Source organism: Salvelinus namaycush, chromosome 9 (genome assembly GCF_016432855.1).
Source record: "Salvelinus namaycush isolate Seneca chromosome 9, SaNama_1.0, whole genome shotgun sequence".
Lineage (NCBI taxonomy): Eukaryota > Metazoa > Chordata > Actinopteri > Salmoniformes > Salmonidae > Salvelinus > Salvelinus namaycush.
The window spans coordinates 7,178,040-7,199,373 of NC_052315.1; the positions used below are offsets into that span (position 1 = coordinate 7,178,040).

The following is a 21,334-nucleotide window of genomic DNA, read 5'->3' on the forward strand; positions in this document are numbered from 1 at the left end:
AGCTACTCTTCCTGGGGTCCACACAAAACATGACATAACACATGACATAACACATGACATAACACATGACATAACACATGACATAACACATCCCGTAAATCGTCTGGTCAGGCTTCTTCTGTGTCATTTTGGTATTTTATTAGGATCCCCATTAGCTGTTAAGAAAGGAGCAGCTACTCTTCCTGGGGTCCACACAAAACATGACATAACACATGGCATAACACATGGCATAACACATGACATAACACATCCCGTAAATCATCTGGTCAGGCTTCCCTGATGTGAGAATCTGACTCAATAATTGAAAATGAAGAGACAAGAAGAGCGTCTGTGAGGGGGATGAGAGAGGGATGAAGAGGGGGTCATGGAGCCAGCAGACGAGTTCAGAGAGAGGGGGATGAAGCAGATGAGGGGTGAAGGGGTGAGGGGTGAAAGGGTGAAGACGTGTGTGTGTGAGCCTGCTTTCGTGGACTTGTGGGAAGAAAAGGTAGTTAAACACAAGAGGACGAGGCAGTTTCGGATGCAAGCTATGTGTGTAAGCAAGGCAGGGTATGCTCCTGAAGGCCTGGTAGAGAAAGTCAGCCTTCCTCCAGAGGGCTTGGCAGGAAGAGCAGGGTATTCTCCTGCAGGCCTGGTAGAGAAAGTCAGCCTCCCTACAGAGGGCTTGGCAGGAAGAAAATGTTATTCTCCAGGAACTGGCAAAACGAGAGCCCAGACTTATGGAATTTGGATTTGGAGAGGAAAGAGAGAGCAAGAGAGAGAAATAAAGACAGAGAGGAAAAGAGAGAGACATAGAAAGAGAGAGAGCTAACAGCTATAGATGGGGGGTGGGGTGGGCTTGGAGGGGGGAGACGACAGATATCCACTAAGTTGTGCTTCACTAGCCAGGCAAGTCTGGAGACGGACCTGGAGTACAAACCTTAAGATAATGACAAATCTGGAGACGGACCCGGAGCATAAACCTAAAGATAATGACGAGAGGGCGCCAGCTCGGAGCCGCCCGCCCGCCCGCCCGCCCGCCCGCCCGCACACACACACACACACACACACACACACACACACACACACACACACACACACACACACACACACACACACACACACACACACACACACACACACACACACACACACACACACACACACACTCACACACACACACATAGCCTAGTTTAGCAACTGAATTCTAATCTAAAACAGATTCCATGCTAACCCAAGGCTGGGGTCAATGTGCAGGCATGGGCTTGAGGACATTACGTTCCATTGGGTTGTACTGGAGGGCCCTTCAAGTGTACTGGAGTACGCTCATTTAACCAATGGCCACTATTAGCTAAATGGGGATGTTCGCAAATGTTTGCCGCCCTGCTAAAATGTCAGTTAAAATGAACGTCTCGGAGTGAAGAGATAATGACATTTAAATCAATGAAATGATGGATGAAAGGAGAAGAGGACAAAATAACATGTAGAATGTGTAGAGAGCGAGAGAGAGACTGTAACAAGGTTTCTCTTTCTTATCAATGGAACGGTGGAGGAGTCTGAGAGGAGAGAGGCGGAGGACGACGGAATGTACTGGAAGGAAAAGAGACAACTAACATGAAAAGGCCATAATGCTAATTTTCCCTGCCATTACCGGGCCAGTGCCGGGAGAATGAGCCCTACAATACAGCATGTGATAAAGGAGAAGGGTTCAGATAGTGGAAGTTGTGTGTGTCTGTCCACTGGAGAATGAGCCCTACAATACAGCATGTGATAAAGGAGAAGGGTTCAGATAGTGGAAGTTGTGTGTGTCTGTCCACTGGAGAATGAGCCCTACAATACAGCATGTGATAAAGGAGAAGGGTTCAGATAGTGGAAGTTGTGTGTGTCTGTCCACTGGAGAATGAGCCCTACAATACAGCATGTGATAAAGGAGAAGGGTTCAGATAGTGGAAGTTGTGTGTGTCTGTCCACTGGAGAATGAGCCCTACAATACACCATGTGATAAAGGAGAAGGGTTCAGATAGTGGAAGTTGTGTGTGTCTGTCCACTGGAGAATGAGCCCTACAATACAGCATGTGATAAAGGAGAAGGGTTTAGATAGTGGAAGTTGTGTGTGTCTGTCCACTGGAGAATGAGCCCTACAATACAGCATGTGATAAAGGAGAAGGGTTCAGATAGTGGAAGTTGTGTGTGTCTGTCCACTGGAGAATGAGCCCTACAATACAGCATGTGATAAAGGAGAAGGGTTCAGATAGTGGAAGTTGTGTGTGTCTGTCCACTGGACAAAAACTGGTTGAATCAACGTTGTTTCCACATCATTTCAACCCAAATAAAAATCTATGAAAAACTGATTGGATTTGCAAAAAGTCATCAACGGAAAGGTATTGCGTCCTTTTTTCGCTGTTAACCTAAATCTGTTAACCTAAATCTGTTAACCTAAATCCAATGACCTGGTGATATTTTTCTGTTGATTTCATGTCGAATTCACATCAGTTGACAACTCAATCAAATGTACATCAAAACTAGACATTGAACGGACGTCTGTGCCAAGTGGGGGTGTGGGTGTGTTGGAAGCCCAGTGAGATTTTGCTCTGTCGTCCCATGTACAAAGTGGGTGGGGGTTCTAAGTATAGTCTGCCGGCACCAAACTACGGGATCACCAGGCAGCGCCGGAGATTAGGTCCTTTGAAATGTGAGACTTTTGATGGACTGGAGATTGGCGACGGAAGATTGACGACTGATAGACAAGGAGGGAGGGAGGGAGAGAGGAAAACATGAAATGGGAGTAAGGAGAAGAGAGAAGGATGGGGGAGTGTGTGACAAAGATACTGGGCGTAGACAGAGATGACTGAGATAACTGAGAGAGAGATGACTGAGAGATGACTGAGAGATGACTGAGAGATGACTGAGAGATGACTGCCAGGGAAATGTCAGCCAAGGCTTTAGACCGAGAAGTGTTTGTAGTGACGCCTCTTGCACTGAGATGCAGTGCCTTTAACCACTGTGCCACTCGGGAGATAATGAACAACATAATACTTGAGGACAGTGATGTCAGGAGAAGGACGGTGGACTAAACGTACAGGACCGGGTTTTGAGAAAGATGTTCTAATACAGAAACCAAACTTGAACGTCTGTACATTTTCCAGAGAAACAGGGTCTTATGGTTATTGTGAAGGGCTGGTTTGTAGATGTAGATGGAGAAACACAAATGAAGTAACAGCATTCTGAACTTGATTTTCATATCTGGTGTCATGAAACCGGATATGTCAAAAACACCACATTAAGCCTGAAATCCGCCATGATTTTTACATGAGCAAAACAGTTTGTTCACAGGTTAATTGAGCCTCCTTAAGCGGATGAAAGTGTTTATGCATAAATTATATTCCATGTGTGTGTGAGTGTTCCACCTTTAAAAAAATGTGTATCTAGGCTTGTGTTGAGGTAAGTGGTGTGTGTTTGTATATGTGTGTGTATGTGGGTGTGTTCCGTCATAGGTCCCCACAATGCTGTTAAACGTGTCTGTGTGTGTATGAGGGTGTGTTCCATCATAGGTCCCCACAATACTGTTAAACGTGTCTGTGTGTGTATGAGGGTGTGTTCCGTCATAGGTCCCCACAATACTGTTAAACGTGTCTGTGTGTGTATGAGGGTGTGTTCCATCATAGGTCCCCACAATGCTGTTAAACGTGTCTGTGTGTGAATGTGGGTGTGTTACGTCATAGGTCCCCACAATGCTGTTAAACGTGTCTGTGTGTGTATGAGGGTGTGTTCCATCATAGGTCCCCACAATACTGTTAAACGGGTCTGTGTGTGAATGTGGGTGTGTTACGTCATAGGTCCCCACAATACTGTTAAACGTGTCTGTGTGTGTATGAGGGTGTGTTCCGTCATAGGTCCCCACAATACTGTTAAACGTGTCTGTGTGTGTATGAGGGTGTGTTCCATCATAGGTCCCCACAATACTGTTAAACGTGTCTGTGTGTGTATGAGGGTGTGTTCCGTCATAGGTCCCCACAATACTGTTAAACGTGTCTGTGTGTGTATGAGGGTGTGTTCCATCATAGGTCCCCACAATGCTGTTAAACGTGTCTGTGTGTGAATGTGGGTGTGTTACGTCATAGGTCCCCACAATGCTGTTAAACGTGTCTGTGTGTGTATGAGGGTGTGTTCCATCATAGGTCCCCACAATACTGTTAAACGGGTCTGTGTGTGAATGTGGGTGTGTTACGTCATAGGTCCCCACAATACTGTTAAACGTGTCTGTGTGTGTATGAGGGTGTGTTCCATCATAGGTCCCCACAATGCTGTTAAACGTGTCTGTGTGTGTATGAGGGTGTGTTCCATCATAGGTCCCCACAATGCTGTTAAACGTCTCCAGGCCGTACCTGTGGTCTGGAAGTTAATGCGTCTCATCTCCACTGGGTCTGTGGGGTGGTGGGGGGTGATCTCTGCGTTGTTCAGCAGACATTTTGTTCTGGGCTCTGACTCCTTTCGTTTGCGGCTTTGGAGGGGGGAGGAAAACAAAGACGTGCAACGTCAACACAAAAACAGCCCCCCTTCACAGTCCACACACAAACAAGAAGCGCTCAGTACTGCTACAACAACACAAAAACAGCCCCCCTCCACAGTCCACACACAAACAAGAAGCGCTCAGTACAGCTGCTACAACTTCGGCGGCAAAAGTAAAAAATAAACGAAACCGTCGAGAGGCGAAGCATCTTTTCCCCTCCCATTGTTTCACCCCCGACTAATTACAAATACATTTTATGCTGAGACAGGTTATTTTCTCGCCTAAAAATCACACACACCAATAAAGTACAGCTAAGCCTTACCTGTCAGGTTTGCTGCTTCCCAGAGAAAGAAATGGAGTTTCAAATCGATATATAAAGAGGGGAAAACACAACACAAGGAGAGAGAGAGGGAAAGCAGGAGAGAGAGAGGTGGAGAAGAGAGAAATCAAAGCATTTAAAATTCACAGGGGCTGCCGCCTTGCAGCGCTAGATAGATAGAGTTCATCAGCATTTGGAGGAGCTGGTCGGTCTGTGTATGTATGAGTGTGTGTGAGTATGACTGTGTGTGAGTCTTGGTGAGCTCGGGGGGAAGGGGGGGGGATGTCAAGGTGAAGAGCAGGTAGAAATACTAGCCACCAGGGAGAGGGAGGGAAAGCAGGAGAGAGAGAGAGAGAGAGAGAGAGAGAGAGAGAGAGGAGAGAGTGAGCGATCCAGGGGGAGATGTTACTCTCCCTAACCACTAACATGCAGAGCTATAAGCCGAGGTCACACTGACTGAGTGTCAGCTCGGACCTGTTTCTCCTACTCCACACGTTGGCCTACTTATCCTACGTGACTTCAGTCACCCAGCACATAGTTATTGTATACTACTGGGGCTCTCTTAGATAGACACAGTGTGTTACCTACAACACTGTTAAAACAGAAGCAAATACACTTTAACTGTTTGTTTGCTCCAGACCCGAAACATTTTAGATTTAAATACTTTAGATTTAACTTATTTTTTAAGTTAAAATAAGGTTTTAGATATCTCTCATTCCAGTAAACATATCATCATTGATATTTCGCTGGTTTTAGCTCTTTCACTAACTTCTCCAAGGCTCCGATCCCCCCAGTCCCTCCTTTTCTGCCTCCTCCTCCTCCAACATACAGAACAGAGTACACAATCCCCTTCAGCCTACATCCCCCAGAATCCCCTACGGCGTAACTCACTTCTTGTAGAGGAGGATGGCGATGACGATGCAGATGATGAAGACTACGGCCAGGACGGGCCCCACCACCCAGATGAGGCCGTCCCCGCCTGTCTCCATGGGCAGAGGATCAGCCTCTAGCTCTGGGGTCACCACTAAGTCCGTGTATGGGCTGGCCGCAAACATTTTCTACACAGAGAGAGAGAGAGAGATAGACATAGTGGTCACCTCTACACAGACGACACCATTCTGTATACATCTGGCCCTTCTTTGGGCACTGTGTTAACAAACCTCCAAACGAGCTTCAATGCCATACAACATTATTTCCGTGGCCTCCAACTGCTCTTAAAATGAATAAATCTTCTTAGGGATAGCCCTCTTTTTTTTTTCAATTTTTGCCTAAATGACATTCCCAAATCTAACTGCCTGTAAAAAAGTTTGTCCGGAGAAGACAAGGTGAGCGCTACCATCAGTCCTGTGTCATGCCGACAGTAAAGAATCCTGAGACCATTCATGTGTGGGGTTGCTTCTTAGCCAAGGGAGTGGGCTCACTCACAATTTTGCCAAAGAACACAGCCATGAATAAAGAATGGTACCAACACATCATCCGAGAGCAACTTCTCCCAACCATCCAGGAACAGTTTGGTGACGAACAATGCCTTTTCCAGCATGATGGAGCACGTTGCCATAAGGCAAAAGTGATAACTAAGTGGCTCGGGGAACAAAACATCGATATTTTGGGTCCATGGCCATAAAACTCCCCAGACCTTAATCCCATTGAGAACTTGTGGTCAATCCTCAAGAGGTGGGTGGACAAACAAAACCCAACAAATTCTGACAAACTCAAAGCATTGATTATGCAAGAATGGGCTGCCATCAGTCAGGATGTGGCCCAGAAGTTAATTGACAGTATGCCAGGGCGGATTGCAGAGGTCTTGAATAAGAATGGCAACACTGCAAATATTGACTCTTTGCATCAACTTCATGTAATTGTCAATAAAAGCCTTTGACACGTATGAAACACTTGTAATTATACTTCAGTATTCCATACTAACATCTGACAAAAATATCTAGACACTGAAGCAGCAAATTTTGTGAAAATTAATATTTGTGTCATTCTCAAAACTTTTGGCCACGACTGTATATCTCACTGATCATCCCCAAAGCCAACACCTCCTTTGGCCGCCTTTCCTTCCAGTTCTCTATTGCCAATGACTGGAACGAATTTCAAAAATCACTGAAGTCAGAGACTTATATCTCCTTCACTAACTTTAAGCATCAGCTGTCAGGGCAGCTTACCGATCGCTGCAGCTGTACACAGCCCATCTGTAAATAGCCCATCCAACCAACTACCCACCTCATCCTATATTTGTTTTTCTGCTCTTTTGCACACCCGTATTTCTACTTGCACATCCTCATCTGCACATCTATCACTCCAGTGTAAATTGCTAAATTGTAATTACTTCACCACTATTTATTGCCTTACCTCCTTACGCCATTTGCACACACTGTATACAGATTTTTCTATTGTGTTATTGACTGTACGTTTGTTTATGTGTAACTCTGTGTTGTTTGTGTCATACTGCTTTGCTTCATCTTGGCCAGGTAGCAGTTGTAAATGAGAACTTGTTCTCAACTGGCCTACCTGGTTAAATAAAGGTGAAATAAAATAAATAAAAATACAATAGAACTGAGTGGTACTTATACATGTAATGTAGCTGCAAACAAATAGAGAGATATCAATGTAGATAATAGCTCAATGCAATTAAATTTAGAAGTAGTATACCTATGCATAACATATAAACATACCTTTCATGAATTCACTCCCACATCTGGTATGATGACCAGAGTTATCGCCTTACTGCAAAGTATATGGATCTGGTGTGTGTCTGAATGTGCTCAGGGTGTGTCTGAATGTGCTCAGGGTGTGTCTGAATGTGCTCAGGGCTCAGGGTGTGTCTGAATGTGCTCAAGGTGTGTCTGAATGTGCTCAGGGCTCAGGGTGTGTCTGAATGTGTTCAGGGTGTGTCTGAATGTGTTCAGGGTGTGTCTGAATGTGTTCAGGGTGTGTCTGAATGTGCTCAGGGCTCAGGGTGTGTCTGAATGTGCTCAGGGCTCAGGGTGTGTCTGAATGTGCTCAGGGTGTGTCTGAATGTGCTCAGGGTGTGTCTGAATGTGCTCAGGGTGTGTCTGAATGTGCTCAGGGTGTGTCTGAATGTGCTCAGGGTGTGTCTGAATGTGCTCAGGGTGTGTCTGAATGTGTTCAGGGTGTGTCTGAATGTGCTCAGGGCTCAGGGTGTGTCTGAATGTGCTCAGGGTGTGTCTGAATGTGCTCAGGGTGTGTCTGAATGTGCTCAGGGTGTGTCTGAATGTGCTCAGGGTGTGTCTGAATATGCTCAGGGTGTGTCTGAATGTGCTCAGGGTGTGTCTGAATGTGTTCAGGGTGTATCTGAATGTGCTCAGGGCTCAGGGTGTGTCTGAATGTGCTCAGGGTGTGTCTGAATGTGTTCAGGGTGTGTCTGAATGTGTTCAGGGTGTGTCTGAATGTGCTCAGGGTGTATCTGAATGTGCTCAGGGCTCAGGGTGTGTCTGAATGTGCTCAGGGTGTGTCTGAATGTGCTCAGGGCTCAGGGTGTGTCTGAATGTGCTCAGGGTGTATCTGAATGTGCTCAGGGCTCAGGGTGTGTCTGAATGTGCTCAGGGTGTATCTGAATGTGCTCAGGGCTCAGGGTGTGTCTGAATGTGTTCAGGGTGTATCTGAATGTGCTCAGGGTGTGTCTGAATGTGCTCAGGGCTCAGGGTGTGTCTGAATGTGCTCAGGGTGTGTCTGAATGTGTTCAGGGTGTGTCTGAATGTGCTCAGGGCTCAGGGTGTGTCTGAATGTGCTCAGGGCTCAGGGTGTGTCTGAATGTGCTCAGGGTGTATCTGAATGTACTCAGGGTTCAGGGTGTGTCTGAATGTGCTCAGGGCTCAGGGTGTGTCTGAATGTGTTCAGGGTGTGTCTGAATGTGCTCAGGGTGTGTCTGAATGGGCTCAGGGTGTGTCTGAATATGCTCAGGGTGTGTCTGAATATGCTCAGGGTGTGTCTGAATATGCTCAGGGTGTGTCTGAATGGGCTCAGGGTGTGTCTGAATGTGCTCAGGGTGTGTCTGAATGTGCTCAGGGTGTGTCTGAATGTGCTCAAGGTGTGTCTGAATGTGCTCAAGGTGTGTCTGAATGTGCTCAGGGCTCAGGGTGTGTCTGAATGTGCTCCGAGCTCAGGGTGTGTCTGAATGTGTTCAGGGTGTGTCTGAATGTGCTCAGGGTGTGTCTGAATGTGCTCAGGGTGTGTCTGAATGTGCTCAGGGTTCAGGGTGTGTCTGAATGTGCTCAGGGCTCAGGGTGTGTCTGAATGTGCTCAGGGTGTGTCTGAATGTGCTCAGGGTGTGTCTGAATGTTCATGTGCACGTGTATGAGTACACACATGTGCGTGCGCCTCTCGTCAACGGTACTCACCCCGGCGGTGGTGTTGAGCTCAGCCAGTAGGAAGAAGACGTATTCCTGCCCGGGCTCCAGAGGTTTGCTCTCACAGCTGCTGTGGCGGTGCTCTGTGCCCAGGGTGAACGAGGTGGGGAGCTGCTTGAAGCAGGCTGTGATGTAGGGCTTCTTGCCATCCGCCTGGCTCAGCTGACGCCTGGTGCGACGTTTCGGGGTGATGTCCCTCAGCAGCTGAAGGAGACAGGGAGAGAGGGGTGAAGTGAAGGAGGGACGTAGAGCGAGAGAGAGGGGTGAGGTGAAGGAGGGATGGAGAGAGAGAGAGAGGGGTGAGGTGAAGGAGGGATGGAGAGAGAGAGAGAGGGGTGAGGTGAAGGAGGGATGGAGAGAGAGAGAGAGGGGTGAGGTGAAGGAGGGATGGAGAGAGAGAGGGGTGAGGTGAAGGAGGGATGGAGAGAGAGGGGTGAGGTGAAGGAGGGAGAAAGAGAGGGGTGAGGAGTATGAGAGGATCTGAGTTCTTAGCGTAGGTTTATCTTGGTCTGTCTGTCTGTCTGTCTGTCTGTCTGTCTGTCTGTCTGTCTGTCTGTCTGTCTGTCTGTCTGTCTGTCTGTCTGTCTGTCTGTCTGTCTGTCTAAATGTCTGTCTGTCTAAATGTCTGTCTGTCTAAATGTCTGTCTGTCTAAATGTCTGTCTGTCTAAATGTCTGTCTCTCTGTCTGTCTAAATGTCTGTCTAAATGTCTGTCTGTCTGTCTAAATGTCTGTCTGTCTGAATGTCTGTCTGAATGAATGTCTAAATGTCTGTCAGTCTGAATGTCTGTCTGAATGAATGTCTAAATGTCTGTCTGTCTGAATGTCTGTCTGAATGAATGTCTAAATGTCTGTCAGTCTGAATGTCTGTCTGAATGAATGTCTAAATGTCTGTCAGTCTGAGTGTCTGTCAGTCTGCATGTCTAAATGTCAGTCTGAGTGTCAGTCTAAATGTCAGTCTAAATGTCAGTCTAAATGTCAGTCTAAATGTCAGTCTAAATGTCAGTCTGTCTGTCAGTCTGTCTGTCAGTCTGTCTGTCAGTCTGTCAGTCTGTCTGTCAGTCTGTCAGTCTAAATGTCAGTCTGCATGTCTAAATGTCAGTCTAAATGTCAGTCTAAATGTCAGTCTAAATGTCAGTCTAAATGTCAGTCTAAATGTCAGTCTAAATGTCAGTCTAAATGTCAGTCAGTCTAAGTGTCAGTCTAAATGTCAGTCAGTCTAAGTGTCAGTCTAAATGTCAGTCAGTCTAAGTGTCAGTCTAAATGTCAGTCAGTCTAAGTGTCAGTCTAAATGTCAGTCAGTCTAAGTGTCAGTCTAAATGTCAGTCAGTCTAAGTGTCAGTCAGTCTAAGTGTCAGTCAGTCTAAGTCTAAGTCTAAGTGTCAGTCAGTCAGTCTAAGTCTAAGTGTCAGTCAGTCAGTCTAAGTCTAAGTGTCAGTCAGTCAGTCTAAGTCTAAGTGTCAGTCAGTCAGTCTAAGTCTAAGTGTCAGTCAGTCAGTCTAAGTCTAAGTGTCAGTCAGTCAGTCTAAGTCTAAGTGTCAGTCAGTCAGTCTAAGTCTAAGTGTCAGTCAGTCAGTCTAAGTCTAAGTGTCAGTCAGTCAGTCTAAGTCTAAGTGTCAGTCAGTCAGTCAGTCAGTCAGTCAGTCAGTCAGTCAGTCAGTCAGTCAGTCAGTCAGTCAGTCAGTCAGTCAGTCAGTCAGTCAGTCAGTCAGTCAGTCAGTCAGTCAGTCAGTCAGTCAGTCAGTCAGTCAGTCAGTCAGTCAGTCAGTCAGTCAGTCAGTCAGTCAGTCAGTCAGTCAGTCAGTCAGTCAGTCAGTCAGTCAGTCGTCTGTCTGTCTGTCTGTCTGTCTGTCTGTCTGTCTGTCTGTCTGTCTGTCTGTCTGTCTGTCTGTCTGTCTGTCTGTCTGTCTGTCTGTCTGTCTGTCTGTCTGTCTGTCTGTCTGTCTGTCTGTCTGTCTGTCTGTCTGTCTGAGTGTCTGAGTGTCTGTCTGTCTAAATGTCTGTCTGTCTGTCTAAATGTCTAAATGTCTGTCTAAATGTCTAAATGTCTGTCTGAGTGTCTGTCTAAATGTCTAAATGTCTGTCTAAATGTCTAAATGTCTGTCTGAGTGTCTGTCTAAATGTCCGTCCGTCTGAGTGTCTGAGTGTCTGAGTGTCTGTCCGTCTGAGTGTCTGTCTTTCTGTTCCTAAAATAGGAACTTCCGCGCCGACAGAGATGGCCACCTCGCTTCGCGTTCCTAGAAAACTATGCAGTATTTTGTTTTTTTACGTGTTACTTCTTACATTGTTACCCCAGGTAATATTAGGTTATACTACATACAGTACTACAACTACTGAATATAAGAGCAACGTCAACTCACCAACATTACGCCCAGGAATACGACTTTCTCGAAGTGGATCCTCTGTTTTGCCCACCACCCAGGACAATGGATCAGATCCCAGCCGGCGAACCAAAACAACGACGCCGTAAAAGGGGCAGACGAAGCGGTCTTCTGGTCAGGCTCTGGAGACGGGCACATTGCGCACCGCTCCCGAACATACTACTCGCCAATGTCCAGTCTCTTGACAACAAGTTAGATGAAATCCGAGCAAGGGTAGCATTCCAGAGAGACATAAGAGACTTTAACGTTCTTTGCTTCACGGAAACATGGTTCACTCGAGACACGCTATCGGAGTCGGTACAGCCAGCTGGTTTCTTCACGCATCGCATGAGGGGGGGGGGGGGGGGGGGGGGTATGCCTTATGATTAACGAGACGTGGTGTGATCATAACAACATACAGGAATTCAAGTCCTTCTGTTCACCTGACTTAGAATTCCTCACAATCAAATGTCGACCGCATTATCTACCAAGAGAATTCTCTTCGATTATAATCACAGTCGCATATATTCCCCCCCAAGCAGACACATCGATGGCCCTGAACGAACTTCATTTGACTCTATGTAAACTGGAAACCACATATCCCGAGGCTGCATTCATTGTAGCTGGGGATTTTAACAAGGCTAATCTGAAAACAAGACTCCCTAAATTCTATCAGCATATCGAATGTGCAACCAGGGCTGGTAAAACCCTGGATCATTGTTATTCTAACTTCCGCGACGCATATAAGGCCCTCCCCCGCCCTCCTTTCGGAAAAGCTGACCACGACTCCATTTTGTTGCTCCCTGCCTATAGACAGAAACTAAAACAGGAAGCTCCCGCGCTCAGGTCTGTTCAACGCTGGTCCGACCAATCTGATTCCACGCTTCAAGATTGCTTCGATCACGTGGACTGTGATATGTTCCGCATTGCGTCAAACAACAACATTGACGAATACGCTGATTCGGTGAGCGAGTTGACTAGCAAGTGCATCGGTGATGTTGTACCCACAGCGTTTATTAAAACATTCCCCAACCAGAAACCGTGGATTGATTGCAGCATTCACACGAAACTGAAAGCGCGAACCACTGCTTTTAATCAGGGCAAGGTGACCGGAAACATGACCGAATACAGTGTAGCTATTCCCTCCGCAAGGCAATCAAACAAGCTAAGCGTCAGTATAGAGACAAAGTAGAGTCACAATTCAACAGCTCAGACACGAGAGGTATGTGGCAGGGTCTACAGTCAATCACGGATTACAAAAAGAAAACCAGCCCTGTCGCGGACCAGGATGTCTTGCTCCCAGACAGACTAAACAACTTCTTTGCTCGCTTTGAGGACAATACAGTGCCACTGACACGGCCCACTACCAAAACCTGCGGGTTCTCCTTCACTGCAGCCGACGTGAGTAAAACATTTAAACGTGTTAACCCTCGCAAGGCTGCAGGCCCAGACGGCATCCCCAGCCACGTCCTCAGAGCATGCGCAGACCAGCTGGCTGGTGTGTTTATGGACATATTCAATCAATCCTTATCCCAGTCTGCTGTTCCCACATGCTTCAAGAGGGCCACCATTGTTCCTGTTCCCAAGAAAGCTAAGGTAACTGAGCTAAATGACTGCTTTGAGAGACTAGTCAAGGATCATATCACCTCCACCCTACCTGACATCTTAGACCCACTCCAATTTGCTTACCGCCCCAACAGGTCCACAGACGACGCAATCGCAACCACACTGCACACTGCCCTAACCCATCTGGACAAGAGGAATACCTATGTGAGAATGCTGTAAATCGACTACAGCTCAGCATTTAACACCATAGTACCCTCCAAACTCGTCATCAAGCTCGAGACCCTGGGTCTCGACCCCGCCCTGTGCAACTGGGTACTGGACTTCCTGACGGGCCGGCCCCAGGTGTTGAGAGTAGGTAACAACATCTCCACCCCGCTGATCCTCAACACTGGGGCCCCACAAGGGTGCGTTCTGAGCCCTCTCTTGTACTCCCTGTTCACCCACGACTGCGTGGCTTGATTACCAACAACGACGAGACGGCCTACAGGAGGTGAAGGCCCTCGGAGTGTGGTGTCAGGAAAATAACCTCACACTCAACGTCAACAAAACGAGATGATCGTGGACTTCAGGAAACAGCAGAGGGAGCACCCCCCTATCCACATCGACGGGACAGTAGTGGAGAGGGTAGTAAGTTTTAAGTTCCTCGGCGTACACATCACGGACAAACTGAATTGGTCAACCCACACAGACAGTGTGCTGAAGAAGGCGCAGCAGCGCCTCTTCAACCTCAAGAGGCTGAAGAAATTCGGCTTGTCACCAAAAGCACTCACAAACTTTTACAGATGCACAATCGGGAGCATCCTGTCGGGCTGTATCACCACCTGGTACGGCAACTGCTCCGCCCACAACCGTAAGGCTCTCCAGAGGGTAGTGAGGTCTGCACAACGCATCACCGGGGGCAAACTACCTGCCCTCCAGGACACCTACACCACCCGATGTCACAGGAAGGCCATAAAGATCCTCAAGGACAACAACCACCCGAGCCACTGCCTGTTCACCCCGCTATCATCCAGAAGGCGAGGTCAGTACAGGTGCATCAAAGCAGGGACCGAGAGACTGAAAAACAGCTTCTATCTCAAGGCCATCAGACTGTTAAACAGCCACCACTAACATTGAGTGACTGCTGCCAACATACTGACTCAACTCCAGCCACTTTAATAATGTAAAAATATTTGTAAAAAATGTATCAATAGCCACTTTAAACAATGCCATTTCATATAATGTTTACATACCCTACATTACTCATCTCATATGTATATACTGTACTCGATACCATCTACTGCATCTTGCCATCTTGATGTAATGTATCACTAGCCACTTTAAACAATGCCACTTTTATGTTTACATACCCTACATTACTCATCTCATATGTATAGACTGTACTCTATACCATCTACTGCATCTTGCCTATGCCGTTCTGTACCATCACTCATTCATATATCTTTATGTACATATTCTTTATCCCTTTACACTTGTGTGTATAAGGTAGTTGTTGTGGAATTGTTAGGTTAGATTACTCGTTGGTTATTACTGCATTGTCGGAACTAGAAGCAGAAGCATTTCGCTACACTCGCTTTAACATCTGCTAACCATGTGTATGTGACAAATAAGATTTTGATTTGATTTGTCTATCCATCTCTCTAGATATGTGTTCATCTCTATTTGACCAAGTTGACAGAGGATCGTAACGCATGTTCTCTAACAATGTTGAAAATGGGAAGAGATGACCCACTGTATCCATCAACAGTATCTACATTCGTCTGCCCGCCCGCCCATCCGCCTGTCTGTATCTATCCGTCCACCTATCTGTCTACCCATCAGTCATTCCTATCGGGCCATCCATCAATCTGATCAGTCAGTGTGTGAAGACGAAGAACGTTCAACCACCCAACGAATCTATGAAGATAGTTTGTGTAAAAATCCAAATGTCAGCCGAAAACTTCCTCGATGGGGTTTTGCAGGTCGATTCCCTCCATACACTCCGTCAATAGGCTGCTTGTTGGCACCAGACCCTGGCAGACCAGGTTTCTCTATTCATTTACAACAGAATATGAAGAACTTTGCTGAAGAGGTGGAACATGGGTAATTCCAAATAGAATAGCTCGCCTCTGATCACAGCTCAAGGTCACACCTAGCAACCGAGGCAGGAAGGAAGGGTGGGAGCATGCATGTCAGTTGGAGGGATGGAGGGGAAAGAGGGAACACGCTTGAGGAAAACTACGGGACCCACTCCGACGTTGCTATGAACATCTCCGTGGCACGAGGAACACATGGACAGACATACATGTGGGCGAGCAACGTGTTGTTTTGAGGTCTTTGTATCTGTAGCTACCAATTCCCTTAATGCTAATAACTTTGTGTTCAGATGCATTGTAGCACGAGGCAGCTTGAGGTACAAGTACAGCCCCTGTACTGGATGATAATCTATCGCAGGCCACATTTAAATGAGAGTCATTTCTTGGTTCTTACCTCTTCCAGGTCCATTTCGTCTGGGTTCTTGAGATGGCGTGCAGTCCCCAAACCCTTCTTTAGTGGTACCGCCACCACATAAAAGTCCCTGCAACACACACAGACATCACTACCGTCAACATCCTCAGAGAACCATAACATTAACTTATAGTACAGGGACTAGCTAGCTTGGGTTTAGCCTGAAAGTGTGTGTGTGTGTGTGTATGTGTGTGTGTGTGTGTGTGTGAGAGAGATGGTAAGTGACAGTAAAAAGAATGAGAGAGACATATGAATAATGAAACACCAGAATGAGAGCAGAAAATAGAGAGAAGGTCAGAAGGTTGGCAAGAGAGAGGTCAAGAAAGTAAGGCGTAATGTGTGCTATGTGGGAGTTCAAGAGAGAGACAGAGAGACAACTACAGTAAGAGAGAGAGAGTTGTGGAAATTCAGTACTGAGAGAGACTTGGTCTTGGTCATTTCTTCAAACAATCATCTTTATTTAATATTGATTAATTACTGCAATAATGAGACCGTCAGCCCACCAGTCTTGACTGACTGTTAGGCTGAGAGTCTAGCCTTTACAGACGATGCACAATTTCTATATAGCTGATATCAAGATTGCTTAGTCAGTCACTTCTAACCTTCCCATACGCCACCTTGGTTATCTACACGGAATGGTATTTTACTTAGTTTCCCAGATGCCAGGAAGATGAGACAATGAGGCATTGTTCTTAACTCGTCCAGGCTCTCTCTATCTCCAGTCACACACACCACATCTTGTCTATAGAATGCTAGCTTTTAGGTTTTTATCACCAACACAAGTCAATTGTTAGCTTCAAGCTATCTCTAGTAGAACCCATGTCCTCAACACCCAGACTAGCTGCAGGGTGCTAGAGTGGATGCCATAAAACACAGCATTAGCAGGACAGAAATATCTTACTGTTGGATTAAGTAAATAATTGTTACATAGCCAACAAATAAGGTGAATACATAATTTTTCCCTCAAAAGAGAGAGAGACACAGCTACAGTGAGAGAGAGAGAGAGCTACAGTAAGAGAGTGACAGAGAGAGCTACAGTAAGAGAGAGAGAGACAGCTACAGTGTGAGAGAGAGAGAGAGAGAGAAAGAGAGAGAGAGAGAAAGAGAGAGAGAGAGCTACAGTAAGAGAGAGAGAGCTACAGTAAGAGAGAGAGAGAGACAGCTACAGTGAGAGAGTGACAGAGAGAGCTACAGTAAGAGAGAGAGAGAGACAGCTACAGTGAGAGAGTGACAGAGAGAGCTACAGTAAGAGAGAGAGAGACAGCTACAGTGTGAGAGAGAGAGAGAGAGAGAGAGAAAGAGAGAGAGAGAGCTACAGTAAGAGAGAGAGAGAGAGCTACAGTAAGAGAGAGAGAGAGAGAGCTACAGTAAGAGAGAGAGAGAGCTACAGTAAGAGAGAGAGAGAAAGAGAGAGAGAGCTACAGTAAGAGAGAGAGAGAAAGAGAGAGAGAGCTACAGTAAGAGAGAGAGACAACAGCAAGCAGCTGACACTAATTGAGGAGTCCATAAACACAAACAACTTCTGGCAAAATTGGAAAAAATGAAAAAAATCTAAACAAGAGGAATTAGCGATACAAAATGGTGACATATGGACAACCCATTTTAAAACACTCTACCACACCGTTCAAATTGACACAAACGCAGAACAACGCCAAATTCATGAGAAGTTGAATGGATTAGATAAAGCTATGAAGAACAATCAAAATCCACTGGACTCCCCAATTACTGACCAGGAGCTCTATAAGAAACTTCAGGCTCTCAAATTTAAAAAGGCATGCGGAAATAATGACATACTAAATAAGATGCTCAAACTCACTAGTGCAAAATTTAAATTGGCTATATTAAAACTTTTTAATTTGATCCTGAGTGTAGGTTATTTCCCTGACATCTGGAATCAAGGACTCATAACCCCAATCTTTAAGAACGGAGACAAATTTGACCCTAACAATTACAGAGGCATTTGTGTGAACAGTAACCTGGGGAAGGTTTTCTGTAGTATTATCAATGTAAGAGTTCTAAACTTCCTTAATAAGCACAATGTCTTGAGTAAAAGCCAAATTGGATTTATACCAAAACATCGCACGACCGATCATATTTACACCCTACACACCCTGATAGATAAACAAGTCCATCAAAATAATAACAAAATGTACGCTTGATTTATCGACTTCCAAAAAGCATTTGATTCTATTTGGCATACAGGACTGTTCTACAAAGTTATTGAAAGTGGTGTAGGGGGTAAAACATGACATAATTAAATCAATGTATACTGGCAATACGTGCAGCATTAAAATTGGTAAGAAAATAACAGAATTCTTTAACCAGGGCCGGGGCCTTCGCCAGGGTTGCAATCTGAGCCCTGCACTCTTCAATATTTACATTAACGAATTGGCCACTATTCTAGAAAAATCCTCAGCCCCTGGTGTTAGTCTCCACAATTCAGAAGTTAAATGCCTACTCTTCGCAGATGACCTATGCCTGCTGTCACCCACAGCACATGGCCTACAGCAGAGCAGTACTGCCAGACCTGGGCCCTGGCAGTAAACCCCAAAAAGACTAAAATAATGATTTTCCAGAGAAGATCCAGATCTCAGGGAATTAGACCAAAGTTCTCAATTGGTACAAAATATATAGAGTACTGTACACACTACAATTACTTAGGTTTAAAAATAAGCTCAACTGGACACCTTAATGAGGCAGTGAATGAACTGAGAGAGAAAGCACGCAGGGCATTCTACGCCATTAAAAAGCAAATTCAAATTGAAATGCCTATTAAAATTTGGCTAAAACTAATTGAATATGTCATTGAACCAATTGCACGTTATGGCAGCGAGGTGTGGGGTCCACTTGCAAAACAAGATTTCATCAAATGGGACAAACACCCCATTGAAACCCTGCATGCAGAGTTCTGTAAGATTCTCCTACATGTCCAGAGGAAAACTACAAACAATGCATGCAGGGCAGAATTAGGCCAATATTCACTAATAATAAAAACTCAAAAAACAGCAATTAAGTTTTGGAAACATCTAAAATACAGTGACCCCCTCTCATATCATTACCAAGCCCTGCAATGCCAAGAGCTGAGCAAAGAAAATAGTCCCCTCATCCAGCTGGTCCTGGGGCTGAGTTCACAAACCTGTTCTACTAACACACTGAAGCCTCAGGACCAGAACATCCAATCAATCAGGATAAACCAAATTACAACACAGTCAAAACAAAACTATATTGCTTATTGGGAAACACAAGCACAAACACAAAGCAGTGCTATCTGGCCCTAAATCGACAGTACACTGTGGCTAAATATTTGACCATGGTTACTGATCAAAACCTTAGAAAAACCTTGACAAAGTACAGGCTCAGTGAGCACAGCCTTGCCATTGAGAAGGGTAGACACAGGAAACCTGGCTCCCTGTAGAGGAAAGGCTGTGCAACCACTGCACAACAGCAGAACCTGAGACGGAGCTGCATTTCCTGACAAAATGTAAAAAATATAAAACAATTAGAGAGTGTCATTTCCCCAAATTTGAAACCCTTATTCAAGGTTTCAAAGACCTGTCTGATGAGAGTAGGCTACCCGTCCTGTTGGAGGAGGACGCAGAGAGCTGTGGGTTGGCAGCGCACTACATTGCTGCCTGCCATAAGTTGAGGGACAGTGTCTGACAGACCAATCAACCTGCACATGTACTCTACTGTATGCTTATTGTTATTGTTGAATGTATGGTTATTTTGACCCTTGGTTATTGTTGTTACGTTGACTATTTTGATTCTCATTTTATTTATTTTTATATTATAAATATCCAAAATAAGCTTTGACAATATGCATATTGTTACGTCATGCCAATAAAGCGAAGCGAATTGAAAGAGAAAGGAGAAAGAGAAAGAGAAAGAGAAAGAGAGAGAGAGAGAGAGAGAAAGGAGAACAGAAGGAAATAAACTTCAGATAAACATTTCCATTTGTCTCACTTGATGTCCTTGGTCTCTACCGGGGCGAAACCCATGGTCAGAATGTTGTCTGGCTCCGAGTAGAGGTCCAGCCTGGGCTTCTTGACCAGGATGGGCGGTGTGGTCCTAGCGACCACACGGTGGCGAGGTCCACCCTCTGTGTTCTCCTGACACGTGACCCGGAACTCATAGGTGGTGTTAGGCCGCAGGCTGGTGACCAGCACCTTGGTCAGCCGGGCGTCCACGTCCATCTTCTGACGGTTGTACTCGATCTGGACCGGGGGATGGATGGAAAGATTGACAAACAAATGGAGACACAAAAAATACAAAAATAGGAAAGTTATCCGTCTGTCTCTATAGTAGTGGAGTAGTATAGTAGTCTCTGTCTGTCTCTATAGTAGTGGAGTAGTATAGTAGTCTCTGTCTGTGTCACGTTCCTGACCTGTTTTCTGTTAGTTTTGTATGTGTTAGTTGGTCAGGACGTGAGTTTGGGTGGGCAGTCTATGTTTTCTGTTTCTATGTTGGTTAATGGGTACCTAATATGGTTCTCAATTAGAGGCAGGTGGTTTTCATCTCCTCTGATTGAGAATCATATTAAGGTAGGTGTTTTCACATTGATTGTTGTGGGTGGTTGTCTCCTGTGTTAGTGTCTGTCTATGTTGCACCATACGGGACTGTTTCGGTTTGTTTGTTCATTTTGTTCGTTCGGTTTTTATGTAGTCATTTCCCTGTTCGTGCGTTCTTCGTGTTACATGTAAGTTCTTACGTCCAGGTTTGTCTACATTCGTTTTGTTATTTTGTTAGTTAATTCAAGTATAGTTCGTTTTTTGTCTTCGTTGTTTTGTCGTGTCTAAATAAATATCATGTCTAAGTATCACGCTGCGTCTTGGTTCAATCCATGCTCCTCCTCTTCGGATGAAGAGGAAGAGGAGAACCGTTACAGTCTGTCTCTATAGTAGTGGAGTAATATAGTAGTATCTGTCTGTCTCTATAGTAGTGGAGTAGTATAGTAGTCTCTGTCTGTCTCTATAGTAGTGGAGTAGTATACCAGTCTCTGTCTGTCTCTATAGTAGTGGAGTAGTATAGTAGTCTCTGTCTGTCTCTATAGTAGTGGAGTAGTATAGTAGTCTCTGTCTGTCTCTATAGTAGTGGAGTAGTATAGTAGTCTCTGTCTGTCTCTATAGTAGTGGAGTAGTATAGTAGTCTCTGTCTGTCTCTATAGTAGTGGAGTAGTATACCAGTCTCTGTCTGTCTCAGCGCCAGGTAGAACACTGGCTTAAAGCATGTAAAATGTAAAATGAGTCTGTAGGAGATATTCTTTGGAAATAGTGTGTTCAAAGATGGCATGTATGTCTGGGTGTCTGTAGACTTTTCCCTGCAAAGCATAATTCTGAGTCCACAGACGTAGAGACGCGATAGTCCGGCACCCCATTGTGACATAGCAACGGCACCCCATTGTGACATGGCTAAACGGCTCTGAGATCACCATCTGCGGGGGGGCGCACAGCCCAACATTCCCAAACAGCAGCGGCTTCGCATTCACGTCTTGTATTTGAATGGGGTGACGGTTGGAGAACTTGCTTGAGCCGCACTGAGAATTTTAAAAGTATAAAAGCCAACGGTCCAATATTGTAGAACAGTGCTGTGCGTACGCATGCATGTTTTTGGACTCTGAAAAGGATGAATAAACTCTTGAATTTGTTCTCTGCGAGACTGCATCGTTTGAACTTTTAATTAAATCACAATTGCAGTCAGTAGCATAATTATTCAAAAATGTATTCATAGAGCAGGAACCCTCTA

The 21,334-nt window shown here is 45.4% G+C and overlaps 1 protein-coding gene across 1 annotated transcript in view; it reads right to left on the reverse strand.

The window, feature by feature from the left end:
* Positions 1-21,334, reverse strand: part of ptprsa (protein tyrosine phosphatase receptor type Sa) — a 341,321-nt gene that overhangs the window by 94,500 nt on the left and 225,487 nt on the right. The window contains exons 20-24 of the mRNA XM_039000968.1: positions 19,556-19,806; positions 15,575-15,662; positions 9,173-9,385; positions 5,700-5,866; positions 4,365-4,480 (exon numbers count right to left, since the gene is read on the reverse strand). Of these exons, the coding sequence (XP_038856896.1) occupies positions 4,365-4,480; positions 5,700-5,866; positions 9,173-9,385; positions 15,575-15,662; positions 19,556-19,806 (835 nt within the window). The remainder of the gene's footprint in view (positions 1-4,364; positions 4,481-5,699; positions 5,867-9,172; positions 9,386-15,574; positions 15,663-19,555; positions 19,807-21,334) is intronic.